At 45.5% G+C, this 20,410-nt stretch overlaps 1 protein-coding gene across 11 annotated transcripts in view; it reads right to left on the reverse strand.

Annotated features, from left to right (window-relative positions):
- Positions 1–479: 479 nt before the first annotated feature.
- Positions 480–20,410, reverse strand: part of RGS8 (regulator of G protein signaling 8) — a 93,003-nt gene continuing 73,072 nt past the window's right edge. For all 11 annotated transcript variants that reach the window (XM_064370891.1, XM_012444666.3, XM_012444672.2 and 8 more), the window contains 2 exons: positions 6,672–6,838; positions 480–5,466 (listed from right to left, as the gene is read on the reverse strand). In XM_064370891.1, the coding sequence (XP_064226961.1) occupies positions 5,284–5,466; positions 6,672–6,838 (350 nt within the window). In that variant the 3' untranslated portion in view covers positions 480–5,283. The remainder of the gene's footprint in view (positions 5,467–6,671; positions 6,839–20,410) is intronic.

The following is a 20,410-nucleotide window of genomic DNA, read 5'->3' on the forward strand; positions in this document are numbered from 1 at the left end:
GATACAGTGCCTTATTCTCCTTCCATCCCCTCCACAAGACCTGATCACCAGAGGCACTTAAAGATCTGATGACTAATACACTTTTCGGAGACATATTGATTGGATAAAGTGAGTTACAGCCCTAAGCTAGATCAACCCACTGCATTTTCAGATTTTTCCAGCTGAACAAATACAAACCATCCTCACCCTTTTGTCTATCTGCCTTTTCAAGCAGTAGGTGGTAGTAATAAAAACACCACCTGGAATTGGTACAGCACTTTACGGTTTCAAAGCCACTCTCATAACCCAAAGTCATCTCTACCCCACGCTTATCACCAAGCCATACCCATCTATTTTTACCCACACCCCTGCTTCCCCTGATGGCCAGCCCTGTGCCAGCCACTGCCAGGTGGAGCCACGTGGCCCCCCTCCAGAGAGTCCATGTGTCATGGAGAGTTTCCTCATAAAGAGTCAGCTGGGCAGTGGGCAGAGAGCAGAGGGCAGCTTGTTCAGGTTCTGTTTATTATGGTCTCACAGCCTTGTTTATAGTAAAGGTGAATGACATTATTCCACTTTACACGGTAATGAAACAACTCAGTGAGGACTCCATCAGCCAAGCGGTTTATAACGGCAGATGAGCTGCTACAAATCTGTTGTGCTCGCCGCGTGACTCAGCTAATGCGCGCACCGAGCCCAGCCACCTTTCCCACACCTGGCAGGGGGAAGGGAGCGGAAGGACCCAAAGGGAGTAAACATCAAGGAAACGTTTATTGAAAGGACCCAGAACCCAACCTAGGAAGGCCAGTGGCCCCATCCTGAAGTCTCCCATCTAGGTCCACAGCATCTTTCAGAGTCCCGAGAGGCCACAGGGACAGGAAGGCATCTCTGCTCTTGATGTCTTCCTCCACCATCTCACACCGAGTGGCTTCTAACCCAGAGGGATGCAGATATAAAGAGGCCTGACACTTGGCAGAGTGAAGGGCGACCTGGGATGGAAGACCACAATGCCCCTGCCTTGCGTGGAAGTGGCACAGACAGGGTCTAGACGCTGCTGCTGCTGGGAGACCATCTTGCCTCTGCGTTTGCTACGCCTCCCTTCTCTGGTGCACGGAGAAGCAGATATCATGTTAGCGGCTGGTCTCTCCCATCTGCTCCTTCCTCTTCAGTCTTCCCCGTTCCACCCTCCCCCAGCTCTCAGCACAGTACGTTCACAGCTTTCCCTCACAGCAGAGCCAGCTGAGCTGCGCAGGTCAAGCGCCCAGGGCCTGCACCCAGAGGCCGGGCCCGCAGCCTGTGCAGAATGCTCTTTCACAGCTTTGGTTTATTCAGAGCAGCAGTTCTGGGGAGAGCACCGGAGATTAAAATCAACTAGGACCTTCCCAGCTGCCCACCCAACCTGGTACCAAAGAGGGAATGGTGAGGTCTTGGAGAGGCCTCACAGATCTTGATATCCCCAGGACATGAAATTTTCCACTGAGAAATTTGGAAGTTGTGTTACTACTATTGTGACTACTAAGACACACTTCACTCACCGCCTGAGTTGGGGTTCCACCTACCTTGTCGCGTGGCCTTGGGTACAGAGGCACAGCCTAACACAAAATGGCCAAACACAGGAGCACAGGAAAACAGACAGGGCAAACGGCCCAGGAGGCGAGCTTGGAGGAGGCAAGGCTCAGAAAGCATGGCAGAGCGTCCTTCAGTCAAGAGCCCGTTCAGCTACCACCTTCGGCATGGCAGCTGCCCAGCAATGCACACCTTGGGCCAAAACACCTTTATCTCAAAGGAGCAAGTCAGACCCAGAAGGCATAAAGGCAGCCATCCTGAGTGAGGCTCCAGGGCTGGCCAGGTTCCTCGTTATCTACTGCTTGCATCTGGAGATGCACCAGCCCCCTTGGCCCACACAGCTGTGTTTCCCCCAGGCTGTTTTCCTCCTTACTCCTTAGACCAATGCTTCCGAAGTTCAGCTGCACATTGGAATCACCTGTGGAGCTTTAAAAACGACTGATGCCTGGGTCTCTACCAAAAGCTTCTGATTTGGCTGTTCTGAGGTGGGACCCAGACATTTTGGTTTTAAAAACTCTCCAGATGATTCTAAGGAGCAGCCAAGGTCCCGTGCCACTGTCTAAGACCATCTTTTTTCCAAGTCCACAAGCCAGTAGCCACCTAGAAACTCATTAAAAATAGAGATTTCTGGGCCCCATCTCAGGTCTATCAGATCAGCCTCTCTGGGTGTGCACCTGGGAATTAGCACGTGTTACAGGCTTTCCAGGTGACTCCTGTGCATGCTCAAGTTTAATGAGAAAGATTGCCTCAGAGGATTCTTCCTCACCGCAGAGGTGCCCAGGGCCATGAATGGTTGATATTGACAGTATTCTATTTCGTTTGCCAAGGGCAATGACAAGTCTCGCAGCAGCCCCCAAACAAGTTAGCCCCCCAGTGGGACCAAAGGTCACAAGGGGATGGAGAGCAATTCTAGAAGTCACAGCTCTGCCTGGACTCCTGCCCTGGCCTGCCTGGAACTTGCACAGGCCCGGGACCGAGCAAGCCTCAAATCCAGAAGGCAAGTCCGCAGCACAGGCCCGGCTTGAGGAGCAAAGGAAGACAAGAAATAAATGGAAGTGACACCCACGGACACGGGCCTGTGAAAGAGGAAATGGGAGAGAGGGCAGGACTGAGAACATGGAAGCTCAGGGATGAGGTATGCTTGGATATTGCTCTAGATGTTGTAAACATTTCTCTTTCTTTTATCACAGACCAAAATCTGGGTTGGCATGACCAGAGTGCCTAAAAGTAGGCATCAGAGTGAAGATCTCTGCGCCTCTTGTGGGAAGCAGGGCATACAGGGTATGAGGAAAGCTCCACCCCACGGGCAGATCATGTCTGCCGTGTACTAGTCTAATGCTCACAATTGTCACACACACACAAACACACAGAGATGCTCCACAGAAGAACCATAAATTCAGCTATCACATTCCTCTACACATGGACACACACCCACATACCCTTGCTTAGCTGCGAAATTCAGGATACCCAAGCTGGGTCTTTCTCACCTCCCCATTGTGGGAGGAAGTCACCAGGGAACCGTGACACCACCATCTGCAGCCTTTGTTTCATCAGTAGTTGGCAAGAACTCTAGGCCCCTCTATGAGGCCATCGCACGGCATGCTTGTTCAGGCTTTTCTCCTTGGGATAGTGGAAGTGGTGAAAAGGCCCCTTTTAGAATGCTTCGCATTTCTATAACTCTGTGCAGTTCCAATTTATATGCACCTCATATTCGACAGTAGAGTTGGCAGCAGATGCACATTTCATATGTAAACAATGTTTAAAATACCCTGTTAGAGAATTTAATCATTAAATTAATTCTGGCAGCTTTATCTAAGAAAGAATGATTTTTTTTTTAACCAGGGTTGGAAGGATACTACCCGATCTAACTAGGAACATCCATTTGAGGCTTTGGAGTTCTCGAACATGAAATTCCACAGGTCTCTTCGGTGTGAGGGCTAGGACACATATGTCCTTCTCTCCCCTTGAGGTTCACAGTCACGCCCACCCTCAGTCACAGATAACCGTGTGCCATGGCAGTGCAGTGGGCCCTAACGCTAGTGGGACTCCAGGGCCTTCCTGGCCTGGTCTAGCTATAGCTAAAAAGGAAGAGATTCTCAAAGTTATTGGAGAGGGATACAAGCACTAGAACACCACCAGCATAATCTTAAAAGGCCCCTCACCCCTTCAAAGGAGAACGGATCAGCCCAGTTCTCAATCGCCTGCACTCCAGAGCTTATGGCTAATTATGTGCTAGTCCATCCGGTCAAGCTGAAAGTTGTGTAGATCTGCAATGAATCCAAATTCACTGATCTTGAATTATCCCAACAGTAACTCCACTTGGATATCCTCTCCACCTGGAAACCAGCCTCTTCCATGCCCCCCTTTCATCTTCTGATCTCTCTACTAAAGGTTCATCTCCTTGGCACTGCTCTTGTGCCAAAGTCTGCTTTTTCCTGGCAGTTAGAGTAGGTTCCAGGCTGCACACTCATCCTCCAAGGAAGAGTTGCCTGACACATTTCCAAGAGGAGCTGCAGGGTACCATGAAAGCATCTCAGGAAGGTTCTCCACGTCCAGATGTTCAGTGATCTTCTTAGCCACACCTCCTATTTCATGCTTAATTCCAAAAGGTAAAATATCAAGAAAGAAGCTGCTTCGTGGTAGCCAAGAGAGACAGAACTTTCTAAGAAAGCATGTTCCCAGGAAGCAAGCTGGAAAGAGTTTCAGCCTAAATTCCCGTTCTCCCCCATCATAATTACATGACTGGCATGGGAGTGGAGAGGTGGAGATATCGGGAAAGTATTAGGCACCGTGGGAGCACTCCATGCTATAGAAATTCACCTCCCTTTGCCAAGCTGTCATCCTAAGAGATCAGTGATGTATGATGCTGCAGAGAGGTGAGGGCAGAGAAGACACTGAGCAACAGACAGGTTATACAGAACCCCCTCCGAATAGAAGTCTACTGGGGCTACATTCCCTGGTCTCTTGACTTCTGGAAAAGTTCTTGGTAGAATTGAGGAAGATTTGCAAGCTGTATCTTTCTTAATGGCAGTTCCACTTCAGAAGTCATGAAGAACATCTCCCAAGACTCTTTGTAAGGGTAGGGTAGTCTTGTGAATTTCCTAGGCCAAGATGGGAAGTGATCACAATTTTTCACACTGGTCCAGTGGAAACGGAAGAAACAAACAACTCCATGGATTTCACTCCTTTGCCAAGAGGTCACCTGTCAACGACAGCACTAGAAACCTGGGATCCCACAGAAACCTCTCTCCTAAGCTGTGAGGTCCCAGTGAGCAGGGCTGGCCACAGCAATGTGACAGCAAATCACAGAGGTGAGACCAAGTCGTTCAGCTATTCCTCCCGGGGATTTACAACAAGTGGAGAGTCAGGAATCCTAACTGAGGAGGGTGCACAGGTGGTGGGAATCGTATTTGCATTATTTACAGATTAGCCTAGCACAGCGAACCTGCCCTCTCAGTGGAGGTGACCAAGGCATTATGAAGGGCAAGTTGCTGACCCAGAAAAGGGCGACAGCGGCAAGGCGCTACCACTAACCAAAACACAAATGTGGGTAAATGGGATAGAGTCCAAGCTCCGGCAGCTGGGTCATACTTTGGAACGGCCCCTCATTCCCTCCTCACCCTCAGCCTCCCACCCCAAACACCACCACTTTTGAACACCTATGACATTTCACATTAGAGTATGATCGTGGCAGCAAGCGGAGGGGAAAGCCAGTGATTTCCAGGAGTCCCCTTCTGAGGTCTAACTGAGCCTCCTCTGGCTTTGGGACAGCAGATCTAAGTACATTTTGGACCTCAGGAACCTGGGGTAAGAGTCTTTCTCCATGAGGCTGTGTACTTTTCCCTGGGCTTGGTCAAAGCAAGTCAGGGACGGCTCCTGCAGGTTCTTCCTCGTGGCTTCTCGGGTCTGGAAGTCGATGTTTACCTAGAGATACAAACAGAGAGCAAGGTCACAGGCCCTCAAGGGCCAAGGTACCTGGCAGCTGAACCTAACTCTGCAATAATTATCAATGGCAGCATCTACATGCTGAAGGCGATTTCTGCTTTTCAAATTGCTTCCATGGAGGTCATTCCTTTTGATCACAGCAAGAATCCTGTGGAGTGGGAAGACCAGATATTCTCAGTCCCATTTATAGATAAGAACACTGAAAAAAGAGAGAGAGACTAAAAAGCTTGTTTAAAGTAGTATGGAAAGTTAGTAACAGAGCCAAGGCAAAATCCCAAAGTACTTGGATCCCTAATCCAGGGACCTTCCCAATGGGAGGCAATGGGGTAGACGGGAGGCAATGGGGTAGACCCAAGCCAGCTGTAAATGCAGGTCCCCTGAAGTAAGCTTTCTCTCTTGTCCTTTCTTGTTTACTAAGGAAACAAATGCCCTGTGGAGGGAGGCTGTGGTTAGAATGCATATCTCTGTTCCAGCCAGCATTATAAAGGGCCTATAACATCCTAGCCAACTGGTAGACTTTTTGCATCCCAAGTCAAAGCATAAATGAATGGATCTAAAAATGCAATGCACCTAAACTTGTAGTAGCAAACATTTTTCTTCATTTAAACCTTCCCCTCCCAAGTAAAATTCTGCATTATAACTCAGAACAGCAATATAATAGAAATTCATCCTATTATTGTAAATAATTATAATTAAACAATATAAATAACTGTAATTACTCATTAATGAGCAGTGGCAAACACTGAACAGGTGCTTTACCCCTCATACTCTGAAAGGGAAACTGAGACCCAGAGAGGTTTAGTAATTTGACCAAGATCACATAGCTAGTAAGTGGTAGAGCTAAAATTGAAGCAAGATTTTAAAGCAGATCCACATTTCATTAAGCTATGCTGCCTTCCACCAGGAAAATGAACATAGACTCGGTAGCATCTATTCTTAGAAAATCCCTGCTAGCACATGTTTAACGGATGGACAACTAAAACATTCCTAATGGAGCTCCTTTGATGGAAACCCTGGGTTTCTGTTCCTTAGAAAAGGTTTTTTTTTCGTCAAGGGCTACCAGAGTGATGAGGCTCAGTTTAGTATAAGAAAGTCCTCATCAAGCCTGGCTCAGATCCTCTCCGAGGAGAGAAATGCAAGCCAGGAGCCATGGTTAGACAGGACGGTCGCCGCTACCAACACACCTCCCGTGGAGCCTGCACGTCCACAAACTCCTCAAAGATCCTATGGGCCTTGGAGACCAGTTTTGCAGTTGACCTGGTCTTCTTGAACTCCTCACAGGCCAACCAGAACTCCAGGTTCTCTTCACTGAACTCCGTCTTCAAGAAGGCACGGAATGCAGCCACTCCATCTGTGGATGTGAGAGGAAGAAGAGAGATAGGAAGCAGCTTAAGTTGAAGAACTGTAGAAGAAAGAAAGGCAGTTATAGTGCGAGGGTGCCCTAATTATCCAAGCACACTGCTCCTCCATATCCTCTTGAAAACCCCATGCTCGGGTGGGTGTGGTGGCTCACATCAGTAATCCTAGCACTTTGGGAGGCCAAGGTGGGTGGATCACCTGAGGTCAGGAATTCGAGACCAGCCCAGTCAACATGGTAAAATACCGTCTCTACTAAAAACAAAAAAAAAAATTAGCCAGGCGTGGTGGCACATGCCTGTAATCCCAGCTACTTTGCAGGGGGGCAGGAGAATCGCTTGAACAGGGAAGGCGGAGGTTGCAGTGAGCCGAGATTACACCATTGCACTCCAACCTGGGTGACTGAGTGAGACTCAATCAAAAAAAAAAAAAAGGCCCCATTCTGTTAGACACACAAGTGTCCTCAGACACAAGCCATGCTTCTTATTCAAGAGTCACAGTGATATTACAAAGTCACATTTAGAAAGTCATAGTAATATGTTTGGAGCACAGGTGTCTGTCCCCTGGGTCTACTGGTGAGCGATGTTGTCATTTAATAATTAGGTCAAATAATTTGTTCTCTACCCTAACCCAAGTCAACCACCCTGAGGAAACACACAACCTGTTAGAAGATGAACTAGAGGGGAGTGTGAAGATCTCATCCTTTGCTACTACCAAACAAATCTGAAAGTAAACTACCTACAAAATGCAGTCAGCAGTGTCATTCTGTTACCTGGACAGGGTTGCAAGCCCCTTTAAAAAACAATCGTTGAGGTGCTGTATTTTGATGTTTTATTCCATGCCTCCGTTATTTTAAAAGATATTGCCTATCAAATTATGTTTTAATTAAGATTGAGTATAAGTTTTCTGCCAAGTGATTTAATAAATTAATATGACTTTTCATTTTTATTAATCAATATCATACATATTGCCAGGCAGTGCTCCCAACCAACACAAGATGAGCAGGGTTACCACATTGAGTTGGAAAGGGAAATCATATTTATTGATAGTTTATGCATCCAGTTAATGTTTTTATTTAAAAAATTTTTTATAAGTTATTTCAACCTCTACACACTCCCCTCTAATCAAATAACAGCAATAGCTTTCTATAAACTGTCTTCAGGAGAAAGGCACACACAACCTAGGATAAAGAAGTCTTCTACTGGTTATCAAAAACTCTGGAAATAATCTTTTATTTCTTTTTTAAAATTCCCCAGAAGAACGAATGTAAACAACTCCTAATTCTAGGTGACAGGATGACCTGGGCATCTGGTGTCCACTACTATGCACCAGGACCGTGCACTGGCCAGGTCATCTGACAGATTGCTGGTACCATGTTGTTGATATATTCAAATGCTTACTTTTACTTTCTTGAAATGTTTTTATTTCTCTGAATTAAAAAGTTATCATATATCTTTGTCTTTCAAAATATATATTTTAATGTCTATATTAGAACAATATCATAAAAGCCAAGACCTTTATTTGCAAGAGCCAGGAACATAAGAGAGAGAAAGGTTTTTGTGTGACTCCCAACACTAAGCTTTAAGTCACAAGGAGATTTCAGTTTGGAAGCCTGAGCTCAAAGTTGTTTTAAAAACTAGGAATGCTAGCCAGGCGCAGTGGCTCACGCCTGTAATCCCAGCACTTTGGGAGGCCAAGAGGGGAGGATCACAAGGTCAGGAGTTAGAGACTAGCTTGGCCAACATGGTGAAATCCTGTCTCTACTAAAAATACAAAAATTAGCCAGGCATAGTGGTGGGCACCTATAGTCCCAGCTCCTCAGGAGGCTGAGGCAGGAGAATTGCTTGAACCCGGGAGGCAGAGTTTGCAGCGAGCAGAGATCATGCCACTGCACTCCAGCCTGGGTGACAGAGCTAGACTCCATCTCAAACAAACAAAAAAAAGGAATAGCCAGGTGCAGTGGCTCACAGCTGTAGTCTTAACATATGGGAGGCTGAGGTAAACAGACTGCTTGAGCCCAGGATTTCAAGATCAGCCTGGACAACATGGCAAAACCCTATCTCTACAAAAAAATACAAAAACCTTAGCCAGGTGTGGTGGCACGTGCCCAGCTACTCAGGAAGTTGACGTGGGAAGATCACTTGAACCCTAGAGGTTGAGACTTCAGTGAGCTGTGATCACACCACTGCATTATACACTCTGTCTTAAAAAAAAAAAAAAAAGTAAGATAGCCATGTAATTTACCATCCAAGCCGGGTCATTTTGAGAGGGAAGGGTGCATCACTGTTAATTACATGCAGACAATAGTTATAAACCGTGACCACCACAGGCAAAACCCAGGACACATGATCACCTTAACTCTGAACCATGGAGTATAGAGAAAGTGAAATATAATGTAAGGTTACTTCCCATCAGGCAGGAGGAAAATAAAAGTGCCCCTGTACCAAAAAAGAAGATGAGAGTAACATAGTTTAGAATCAAATGAGAGGTCTGCTCAGGGCACCTCCCGCTCCCATTCCTACACTGGATTCAAAACTCTGGAAGAAGGAAATAGAAACCCAAGATAAACTGAAAATCAAAATGAAACAATGACACAGCAATGTTTAGGCAGAGATGGACTGAGAATCATTCATTCAATTCAGCAATATCTTTTAAAACAACGACTAACGTAAAAAAGTATAGATGGTGAAAAACCCATCGTAAGTTGAAAGTACCAAGAGTCAAAAATGCACTTAATACACCTAACCTACTGAACATCACAGCTCAGCTGAGCCTACCCTAAATGTGCTCAGAACACTTTTGGTACAGTATTTAGTAAATTACATGAGCTATTCTGCACATGATTATAAAACAGACATTGTGTTAGATTATTTGGCCCAGCATTGCAAGAGAGTATCATATCACATATTGCTAGCCTGGGAAAAGATCCAAATGCAAAATTTGAAGTGTGGTTTGCACTGAATATATATCACTTTCACACCATCATAAAGTCGAAAAATCATAAGTCGAACCATAGTAAGTCGGGGACCATTGGTACCGTTCAAGGTCTTGGGATACATAAGAGATCAAAATCATACAATCCTTGCCCATGGAAACTTTCTTTGTCACCCCTCCCTCACTCTGTCCCCTCCATGGAGAAGATCCAGAAGTCTCCACAGGCTCCAGAGGGAACTTGAATTAGAGAGCCAGCCTGCCTGCCAGGAGATCCCCACTGCTTGCAGGAGAGGACCCTGTGTCAGAGGCTACAGGCAGAGGTTCGAGGGAAAAACAGCTGGAGCTGTGGAAGCCTCAGTGCTCTTGAGGAGATGTTCTCCTTGACAGAGACCCAGTGCCCTTGAGAACTCAGTGAAGGGCTGATTTAGCAAGGAGGGGACTCTGAGCAGTGACCAGTCCATGGTTTCACTATCAATGGACAAGGGGGAACGAAGGGACCATAGGCCAGAGGTTCCCTCTGCTGCCTCCATCTTAACACACTTTCCACTGTATTCAGCGAATGAGGAGGGGAATGAGGGAGCCCTAAAAGACTGTGCATCTATCTAAAAGAATGACTGGAAAGTGACTTGGAAAAGCAACTCAGAAGAGCCTGTGGTTGGTTTAAACCAGAAGAGACTACACTCTTCGAATGGGAGAGTTTAAGGTTGCTTGTGTCAGATTTTAATTTTTAACCAAACAGAAACAGGTGCTTATGAACAAGGTGAACACAGTGATAGACAAGGAAAGAAAATTACCTTTCTGCCTTCCTTCATGGTACTGGTAAAGATAGCCTTGCTAAGGGAACTGTCTGGCCCTAGATGAGGTATAGACATCACCTCCTTTAATCCAGGTTTCAGCTTTATTGGGGCTTTGTGTGGATGAGTAGAGATAACATCTGCAGAGTGCTCTCAGGAGCCTTGCTTTACTTCTCATCTTACAGTTGAGGAAACCGAGGCTGAGAAAAGCGACGCGCCCGATCTCACACGGCTAACAATATGTAGCATGAAAAACTTCATATAAGGTACACTAACTTTCAATTCAACATAGCAATAATGTCATCTTCATTCATTCATTCACTTGTTATGTGACTCAGCCTCTGCTATGTGCTAAAGGCAGATACAAAACAGAACTTGCCATCAAGGGGATGTTTGAGCCAAGAAAATGTAATCATGGTGATTATGATGTAGTGTGATAAGTTACATGATAGAGAAAGCAGAGGGGTCATGAAGGACCCAGGAGGGGTGCCTTAGCCAACCCAGAGGAAAGAAGGGAAGACCCGTGGGAGGAAGAGGCTTCTGAGCTGACATGGGAAGTAGAGGAGAAGAAAGCTAAGCAAAGGAAAAAGGGGAGGATGAAGAAGAGAATTTCAGCAAGAGGAAACCACAGGAATGAAGGTCTAGAATTAAGAACGTTTACTTGAGTAATTGGAAGGAGTTTATTAAGACTAGCATTTAACAATAATACAGCTGAAAATGACTGGGCCTGCTTCTAGGATCTCATATACCAAGAGGCCCGTGAAAGAGCAAGAGAGATGGAAGAATTTTGCACCGCTACAAAAGGCCAGGAAGAGAACATTTCAAGAAAGAAGTAGTCACTGTGTCTAGTGCTTCCCAGAGGTCAAGCTAGATACAGTCTGAGAAGTGATCACTAGATTCAGCAAGCATTGGAAGGAAGAGTTTTCATGGTGTGATGGGGTCCTAGCCGTCCCATGGTATGTATGGTGGTCAATCAGACTGAAGGAAATGCAAATAGTCATTCAGATGACTCTTGCAAAAAATTTGGTAGAGAAATAAGACATCATAGCTGGAAGGAAACATGAGGTCAGGAAAGAGATTTTTTTTTTTTAAGATAGACTTGGGTATGTGTAAATGTTGATCTGATCAGAAAAGACCAGTTGAGCAGCAGGCATTGAAGTTAAAGGAAAGAATCTAATTGACAAAATGTTGCACCCAGGAAGGCAGAAGAAATATGATGAGGAGCAAAAGGAAGGGCTATGTGTGAATGCAGGGAAGTTTCTCATTTCAGGCAGGAAATTGAAAGTCTGTCTGATGTTAGCTGAAGAAGATAGTAGAACCTAGGAAAGGTAGGGTGCTGTTTTTACCTATTTATTTAGGATTCGGGCCAAGGAATTTTACTTATTTACTATACACCCTGCATTTTGCTCAGGACTTTACAAAACATTAGCTCAATTTATTTTCACAACACTGATCCATAGATAATATCACTCCACTTTCTGCAGGAAGAAACTGAAGCTTAGAGGAGGGGAATACATTGCCCAGTTACACAGCCAGCAAGAGCAGAGCCAAGATTCCCAGCCAGGTCCATCTGACTCCAAAGCAAGGTCTCTCCAGACGTGTGTGCAGACAGAAGGGAAAGGGCACTGAAAATGGGAGATTAAAAGAAGCAAAAGAATAGCATTCCGTGAAGGCAAATTTTAGAGGAGAGGGACCAAGGAAAAGTGAAGGACTTGTTTTCCTTAAGGACAAAGGCAAAGAAAAAAAGAGAAAGGCAGAGGAAGATAGAGAAGAACAGCCAGAAAAGGGACATATTGGAGATGCGTCAAGTGGGACAGCTTAATCTTTGTTATTAATTTGGGAAAAGCTCCCTGTGAATGCGGGCTGCACCCATGTGCTAGGTTTTGGGGCTATGGCACAAACAAATAAGATAAAGTCACCACCTCGTAGAATTCACAGGCTAGTCTAGTGTAACAGACAGTAAGTAATAATTAAAAATAATTAATTGAATTATTACAAATGCAGAGTGGGCTACAGTGGGGAAGCCTAAGACAGTGGGAAGGGGTTGGAACAGCGACCTTGAAAAAGTTAATAAGAACGTGATAGAAAACAGTCAAACAATTGTTTAGACTTAGATTCCTGGAGAAATTAAAATGCACCAAAAAGGGAGCAAGAACTTTTAATTTGATGGTGCATCCATCATTCAAAGAGAGGACTCATTAATTAGTTCCAGGCTGGCAGATGATCCTTGAACCTGGAGAATAGCAAGGATTTAGCAAGTGGCAACTTAGGCATAGAGGAAGGGGATAAAGATAAGCAGGAAGTTAAAAAAGTTGAAGCCAGAGAAAGAATTTTAAAGTAACATCAGCAAGCACTGATAGCACACTTACTTTGGGCCCAGCACCACACCAAGTGGTGTATGAATTTTACGGCACTGGCTTCTCATAGCACAGCTATAGCTTAGGTCCTGATATTTTCACCACTTTATAGGAGAAAAAAACAAATCTTAGAGAAGCCAAATAACTTCCCCAAAGTCACACAGTCGGTAAGTGGCGAGGATGCTAAACTGCAAAGCCAGTATCCTCATGCGTGTAGGAGGTCTAGCCTCTAGCTCTGCGTGACAGTAGCCCGAGGGATGCCTGTGCCAGTGACCACTGAAGTGGAGGGAGAGGACTCCCACTGCAGGGCAAGACAAGGAGGCCACAAGTGACACCAGAGATGGTGACATTTCCAGGTGGGGTGGAGAGAAAATGAGAAAAGCCACCGTGGAAGGCAGAGGGGTAACTGAGCATATGTCAACACAGAAACAGAGTGGGCATGGGCAGGAGAGTTCCACTGAGTTACACCGTAAGCAGCTAAGGCTGCCTCAGCAGGGATGGGACTTGGCGTTGGACACATGTGGTGAACTCATAGCCAGCTCCCATTACCTGGCAGCCTGCTGAGACAGAAGCACCATGGGCTCAGCTGGGAGCACCAGTTCTGACCAGAATCAGCCCCATCATTAACTGTGTGACCTGTGGACAACACTTAGCTTCACTGGGCCCCAGCATCCTCATCTGTAAAGTGAGGGGGTTGGATTTGATGAGCTTTCCCAGGTACAGTTAGCACTCTTCTCCATGCCCTCATGGCAACTTAGACTAGCCTGTATCAGACACAGCTCTTAGCTGATTGATTCTCGCAGTTCCACAATTCCATCCTTCTCCTCATCAATGTCAATGTCATCACCGTCATACAGCGAGGACCTACCCCAGGCTGAGTTCTGTGCTGCCCAATTTACATACATTCACTCAGTCCTACATCAACGCTCCTCCGCAGACAGAGGCTCTGGAGTCACACAGCCTGAGTTTGAATCCTGCATGACCTTGGAAAATTGTCAGCATCTCCAAACCCAAGTGTTCTCATCTGTACGATGGGAATAATGAATAATGTCAGGACTTGCTGAATTGGCTGTTATAAAGATTAAATGAGGCAAGCCACGTAAAAGTGCCTAGTAGTACATGACAAGCAGTCAATAAGTGTTAGCTCTTAGCAAAGTGTGTTTTACAAACAAGGCAAGTGAGACATGGAGAGTCTGTCTGTAGTCACTTGACCGATAAAAGGTGAGAAGTGGATTTGCACACACGTCTGCGTGACTTCCGACCCACTGTCCTCTCTCCTCTGGTGACGCTGGCAGACCTCCAAAGGAGAGATAGACAGTAAGCCCAAATCAGGCAAACGCACCACACATGTGCCACAGCCTGGCAAGTGTATCATTTGGTTCACAGACCTGGAGATTCTCCAGCAAAAGGACACCTGCTGTCACCTTCTCTGTGGTGAGAACTGAGGCCATTAGGTGCCACTAATAACTTGAAACCTGCCTAAAGTCTCTTCTCTCCCACAGCACTGATGGCCCACCCTATCTTGGCTTTTTCATTTCAAAAGAGCTGAAGTATGAGCAGAAAGGCATCCTTCCCAACCACGGCCAGGGGATGCTGTGACAACGAACAGCTGAGTGGCCTTGTAAAGATGCCATGTTCTCTCAGGCAGCCTCAGCCCAAAATGTGGTGGCCTGCATTTCCAGCGCAGGCTCAGAGAGAGTGGGAGGGAAACCAAAAGAGGACATGCTACTTGAAAGTTGCCTGGAATTGTAAGGGAAGGAATCTAAGGAAAGAGAACAGGCCCTTCCCGGGAGGGTCTGGACCTGAGATGCAACAGAGCGCAGATTGTGGCCGAGACGCCCCAATAGACACACATCACAAAAGCTTGTGCAGACTGCACCTGCCCCCAGCCCTCCTCCTCCGCTCACCCACTTTCTATGCCCACCCCTCTCAGCCCTAGTCTCCCCCAACGCTTTTTATATTCCCACAGTCTGCACTGAGCAACACAGGCCATGGAAGGTCAGTGAACAAAGAGACACTTTAGTCTGAACAATGGAAGTGAGAAGCTGGTAGATGGCATGGCTGCAGGAGCCCCTCCTCTTGCCTGGAGCAGATGGCAGCAGCGGGCTTCTGTGGACAGACCACTTTTCCCCCACCCACCCACCTGGCCCACCTTTCCTGCTTATGTGACCAAGCAAACAAATCCAAACACAACTGCGTAAAATCCTAGCCTATTGCATGGAATAGAGCCAGCTCCACAGTTTCTCCCCTTCCATCTACCTCCCACTTCCTCCCAGCAAGCTTTTCGCCTGCTCCTTTCCCTGACTCCACAGCATCTTTCCCTGCCCCTTCTGCTTGTCTGTGAACTGTAGTTGGCTTCAAACACAGGACGCTGGTTTATCTCTGAAAGGCTCATTCGTGTCTCCCAGCGTCTCTCGGGGTGACATGCTTTGCATTAGGTGTGTTTCCTCTGTCGAGGCCCCATGCACCCCAGACCCTTCTCCCTCCCCTAGACTCAGACAACTGGAGTCTCCCTCCCCTACCTTCCCCCCCACAGATCTCAGGCAGCTGGAAAGAGTGACTGACTACTCTCTGACCCCTGAAGCTGTTCTGCCTGGGATTCAGTCCTGGCGTTTATTCACACCAGTTAAGTGTAAGCTTGGGAAAGAGACTTAACCTCGTCGTGCCTCCGTTCTCTCACCTGTAAGATGCAGGTCCCGGCAGCATCTTCTCCACAGGGTTACAGGATGTGGTGAGTTCATACATGTCAACAACATGCAGGCCTGACACATGGACAGTGATTGCTCAATCCTGGTTAGTGACTATTATTCCTGTACTTAAGGAATAACAGTGGCTTAAGGAGTCATCATATAGAACATAATACACCCAGTACAAAATGATCCTGGTAACTGAAAGGCAAGGAGATGGGGAACAGTTTGAGAAATTGGAAGAGAAATGACAGAAGGATCTGCCGTTTTGCCATTTCATTTTTATTTCACTTTGGTTTTCTTTGTTTGACCCTTTAAGTAGCCAAGGGTCCTAAGAAAAATACATTTTTTTAGGTTGATATGCAGCTAGTGGTAGGAAGGGAAAGGCTTGTGTCCAGAATTCTTGGAACAGTGAGCAGAATATTGGCATTTACCTGAGCATCCACAGAACCTCCAAGAACACGCCGCGGCTGAACATGCTGCCTGCGGCTGGCTTTCTCCCTCTAGTTCTTTGATGGAGGATGCTTACATAAGAAAGGAAACTGGGTCGCTATGAATGAGCAGTGCAGCTGGTACAGCAGGGAGTGGAGTTTAGGTAACAGTTGAAGGTCCAGGAGCCCTGATACAGCTGGTATCAGGGTGGGCTTGAGCCTAGCTCAGTTCCCAGGCTTGGAAAAATACTAGATCACAACAACAACATGCCGTCCCAAAGACCAGAGTCCTCTTGTATTCCTGAACAACGGGAGAAAATAAGCCGGGGAATGGGTTCCAAGACCAGAGAGAAGAGAAGAATGGAAATTACATTTCTAAAATCCAGGACACATATACTAATGGTGATCATAAAACCTCTTTGATCCAGAAAAAAGTCACTGCTTTGAAATTCGTGATGAGAATAGCATCAGGATCAAAGCTTTTCTTTTGTGAAATCTGTAAAATGAATGTTTCTAAACAAATACCTGGAGGTTTCCACAGTGGTTTGCACCTGTAATTCCAAATAGTCAGGAGGCTGAGGCAGGAAGATCTCTTGAGCCTAGGAGTTCAGGGCTGCAGTGAGCTATGATCATGCTACTGCACTCTATCTAGCCTGGGCAACAGAGCAAGACCCTGTCTCTAAAAAATTTTAAAAATAACTGTGGCTAAGGAAGATTTATTTGGGGAGATTACTTAGAGAACAAACTATTTCCAGTTGTGACATTTTATTGGCAAGGATTTGATATGGTAATTATACTTCAGTAGTGTGATTAATGTAATTTTCTTCAATGATCTCTACTTCATTAGTATATACATAGCAAGATGATTTATTATAGTTGTATTAGGACTTGAAGATTGTTAAAGTCTTTGCACCAGAAAGGACACAAGCGAGCCTATGATCAAACCCTACACTGGACACAAAGAAATGGTGATCTCTGAGGTTGCGTGGTTTCTTATGCCTAGGATGTGGTAGCAGAAGAAAGGATAGCCTGGGTTTGCAACTCCTATTCCAATATTCTTTCCTATTTTATCAAGCAGATGCTGAGTTAAGTAACCAGAAAATCAAGGTGGAGCCTGTATCTGCAACTATTTTAAGAAATCAGCAAGAAATTTCTCTTAAGGCGTAGACAAAAGAGGTGTGCCCCTAACAGGGTGCAGGTTTAGCATTCACAAAGGAATCCTTTAATATGGGAAAAGTATTATAAAACATCATGTACACCAGTCCATAACCTAAAAGATTTTGAAAATCAAGTATACAGAAATATTGGTCTGGTTAGTTTGATGTAGAAATACTGCAGGCACTCAAACAAAAAAGGGAATATATCAAATTCACCTTCTGGGCTTTTAAAAACTACATCCTCAGCTGGGTGTGGTGGTTCACACCTGTAATCTGAGCACCTTAGGAGGCTGAGACGGGCAGATCACAAGGTCAAGAGATCGAGACCATCCTGGCCAACATGGTGAAACCCCATCTCTACTAAAACTACAAAAATTAGCCAGGTGTGGTGATGTGTGCCTGTAATCCCAGCTACTCAGGAGGCTGAGGCAGGAGAATTGCTTGAACCCAGGAGGCGGAGGTTGCAGTGAGCCAAGATCGCACCACTGCACTCCAGCCTGGCGACAGAGCGAGACTCCGTTTCAAAATAAATAAATAGATACTACATCCTCAACGAGACTCCCTCACATGCATGGGGAAGTTTGAAGAGGGGCTGCCAAAATCTCATGAGGCAAAGGGGACAAGTACAATGGGATTCAAAGAAGCCCTATTGGCAATTCTACACTACCCACAACCCACAAACTCAAGCTGTCTGTGGGATCAAGAAGCTGACACCATCTCTGGTATATAAGAGGCATGAAATGTATGTTTCCTCAATGAATTTAATATTATGTTAGAGGAAAATAATTAGAATAGCTTTTTTTTTATTGAGTGCCTCTATGAAGAAGTCATCATGCTTAGCATTTCAGAACGGTGATCACACTGGACTCTCACAACTGTGCAAGGTAAGTCTCATCATTCCCCTTCTACAGATGAGGAAAGTGAGGTTCCCAGAGGTTAAGTAATCAGAATAAGGTCACATAACAGAATGGGTTAGAAGCCTGTCCAGTTGCTTTCATTCAGACCTCTTTCAACAGGCTTTTAATAGTTGCCTAAAATATTTCAGGCATTCCTTCTATAAAGACCAAATGCACCCACATTCCCAGGTCCAGATACAAACTACAACAATGTGAAGATGATGGCAAGGAAGTGAAGAAGTTTCTTCTTCACCCATCTCTACTTCGCACATCTTTTTCTGACTCTTTTTCTCAATATATCCAGAAAGCACACCTGCCATATTTGTTTATTTACTGTGGAACCCTCCTCCCTACATAAGTGGAATCTGGGATACATGATGTACCACTAGGGATGTGCTGTCTGAGCATTTTGGAAAGCTTCCACACGAGATACAGTCTTTAGTGTGTTTCTTGGAAAGCACGGGCCACCTGCCCCAGCAGCATGCTCCAGATTCCTGGTTTTACTTACGTGTCTTTGAGAACAGGGCTTCTCAAGCTGAGATGTGTATAAACCTTCCTGGAGGGCTTGTGGGAAAAAGATCCCCAGGGCCCTGCCCCAGGGATCCTGATTCAGTAGGTCTGAGAGGACCCCCAAATTTTTATTTCTCACAAGCTCCCAGCAGATGTTGGTGCTGTTTCCCTTGAACCCCACTTGGAGTTACACTGTTCTAGAACCTTTTGGCCTGGAGAGGGCTGTGGGGAGGGCTGTGCAGTGAATGGAAGCCTGACTGTTCAACTGTATGTTCTAGAGCTAAGGCCATTTAGATGAGTAACTTAAGAAATTTCATGAACTGATCATTTTAATATTTGTGTATTTGATTGTTTGTTTGGGGTTTTCTGCTTGGTTGCTATGTGACCAGCTCAAGTCATTATATTTTTATATCTCAACCATTATCTCAAAGGGGGCTAATTTTTAAAAACTAAGAGTTTCTCTGTTGGCTTCCTATTCTCAGAGATAGATAGCAGCTCTGCAAATGCAGAAGAGCTTTCAACTGTACTATCCATTAACCCAGCATTTCCTGGGCCTGGCAGGGACGGGTCAGGGAGACCCACCATCCTCTGTGCAAACAGCAAAACAAGGCTAAGTACAAATTAAATGCCTGGGGTGAGGTGTTCAGTCACCTACATATGCGGTCACACTTAAGAAGTGAGAGGAAAGGGGAAGGAACTCTGCCTTCACCTTCACCTTAAAGCTGAAATGAATCTAACTTTTTATGTCCAAAAATATCAAAGGACTGAGGGAGACAAGAAGGAAGGGAGAAAAAGGGAAGGAAGGGAGGGAAGAAGGAAAGAAAGAGAGAGAGTGAAGGGGAGGAAGGGAGCACCAACTCAGAGTTCAGGACTTAATGTCCCACTAAAAGCTGAACAAATAAAAAACGTTCACATGAGCCTCACGAGGAATAAAGAAGAACACACACCATTTTGTGCCTGTTTCTCAGTGACCTGTCAGAAAAGATCTTCCATAAACGAGGGATCTTTGCTTTCTTGGGTATGAGCTGCCGATCAGAAAGTCTCCTGAATGTACACTCTCTCTCACACACACACACTGTCTTGGGGACAGACTACATGCACAGCTCACAGACATGGAGCCTAATTGTTACTGGCGAACAGGAAAAAGATGCCAAATTAACGCACATTAGAAATCCTTCCCTATTGAGTGAAGCCATCAGCAATTTCAATTTCATTGTTTGTTAGGTTTTTTTTTGTTTGTTTATTTTTAAAGAGCTCTTAGCTAGTGGTTATTTCCCAGACCTCAGTAAGGGCTTCTTCCACTTTGTACTGCACTTGTAAACAAATATAATTGGAAATAAAATAGCTCCAAATATTTGCCCTCCTGATTTTGTAAATTCTAAGGTTTAAAAAATAGCGAAGTTGCTTTATTTTTGCTTGAGATTTCAGCCTATGAGGAGCTCAGCCAAGGAGGGGAGAAGATTTTTAACACAGGCACCATAGCCCCTCTTCTGGTGGCTGGAGCCATTTCAGCTCTGAAGCAGTATTTTACATAACCCTGCAGGCAGTGCTGAGTCAAACCACCTGCCAAAGGTGATTGGTTATTGCCCAGCCTCTCTGTTTGCTACAGACAGCATCCTGGATCCAGCTTCTGACACCTCCTCCTACTCCAGATCCTTCACTGTATAGCTGAGGAAACAGATTTTCTAGGAGACTGAGAGACTCCATCCCGATCATCCAGCTATCTAGTAACAGAGCTGGGTCAAAATCGAGAACACAGATCTGACTACCAGACAATGCTCTTCCCTTAATGGTCCAAAAG

This window comes from Aotus nancymaae, unplaced genomic scaffold (assembly GCF_030222135.1).
Source record: "Aotus nancymaae isolate 86718 unplaced genomic scaffold, 86718_ANA_hifiasm-v0.15.2.pri h1tg000108l, whole genome shotgun sequence".
NCBI classification, from domain to species: domain Eukaryota; kingdom Metazoa; phylum Chordata; class Mammalia; order Primates; family Aotidae; genus Aotus; species Aotus nancymaae.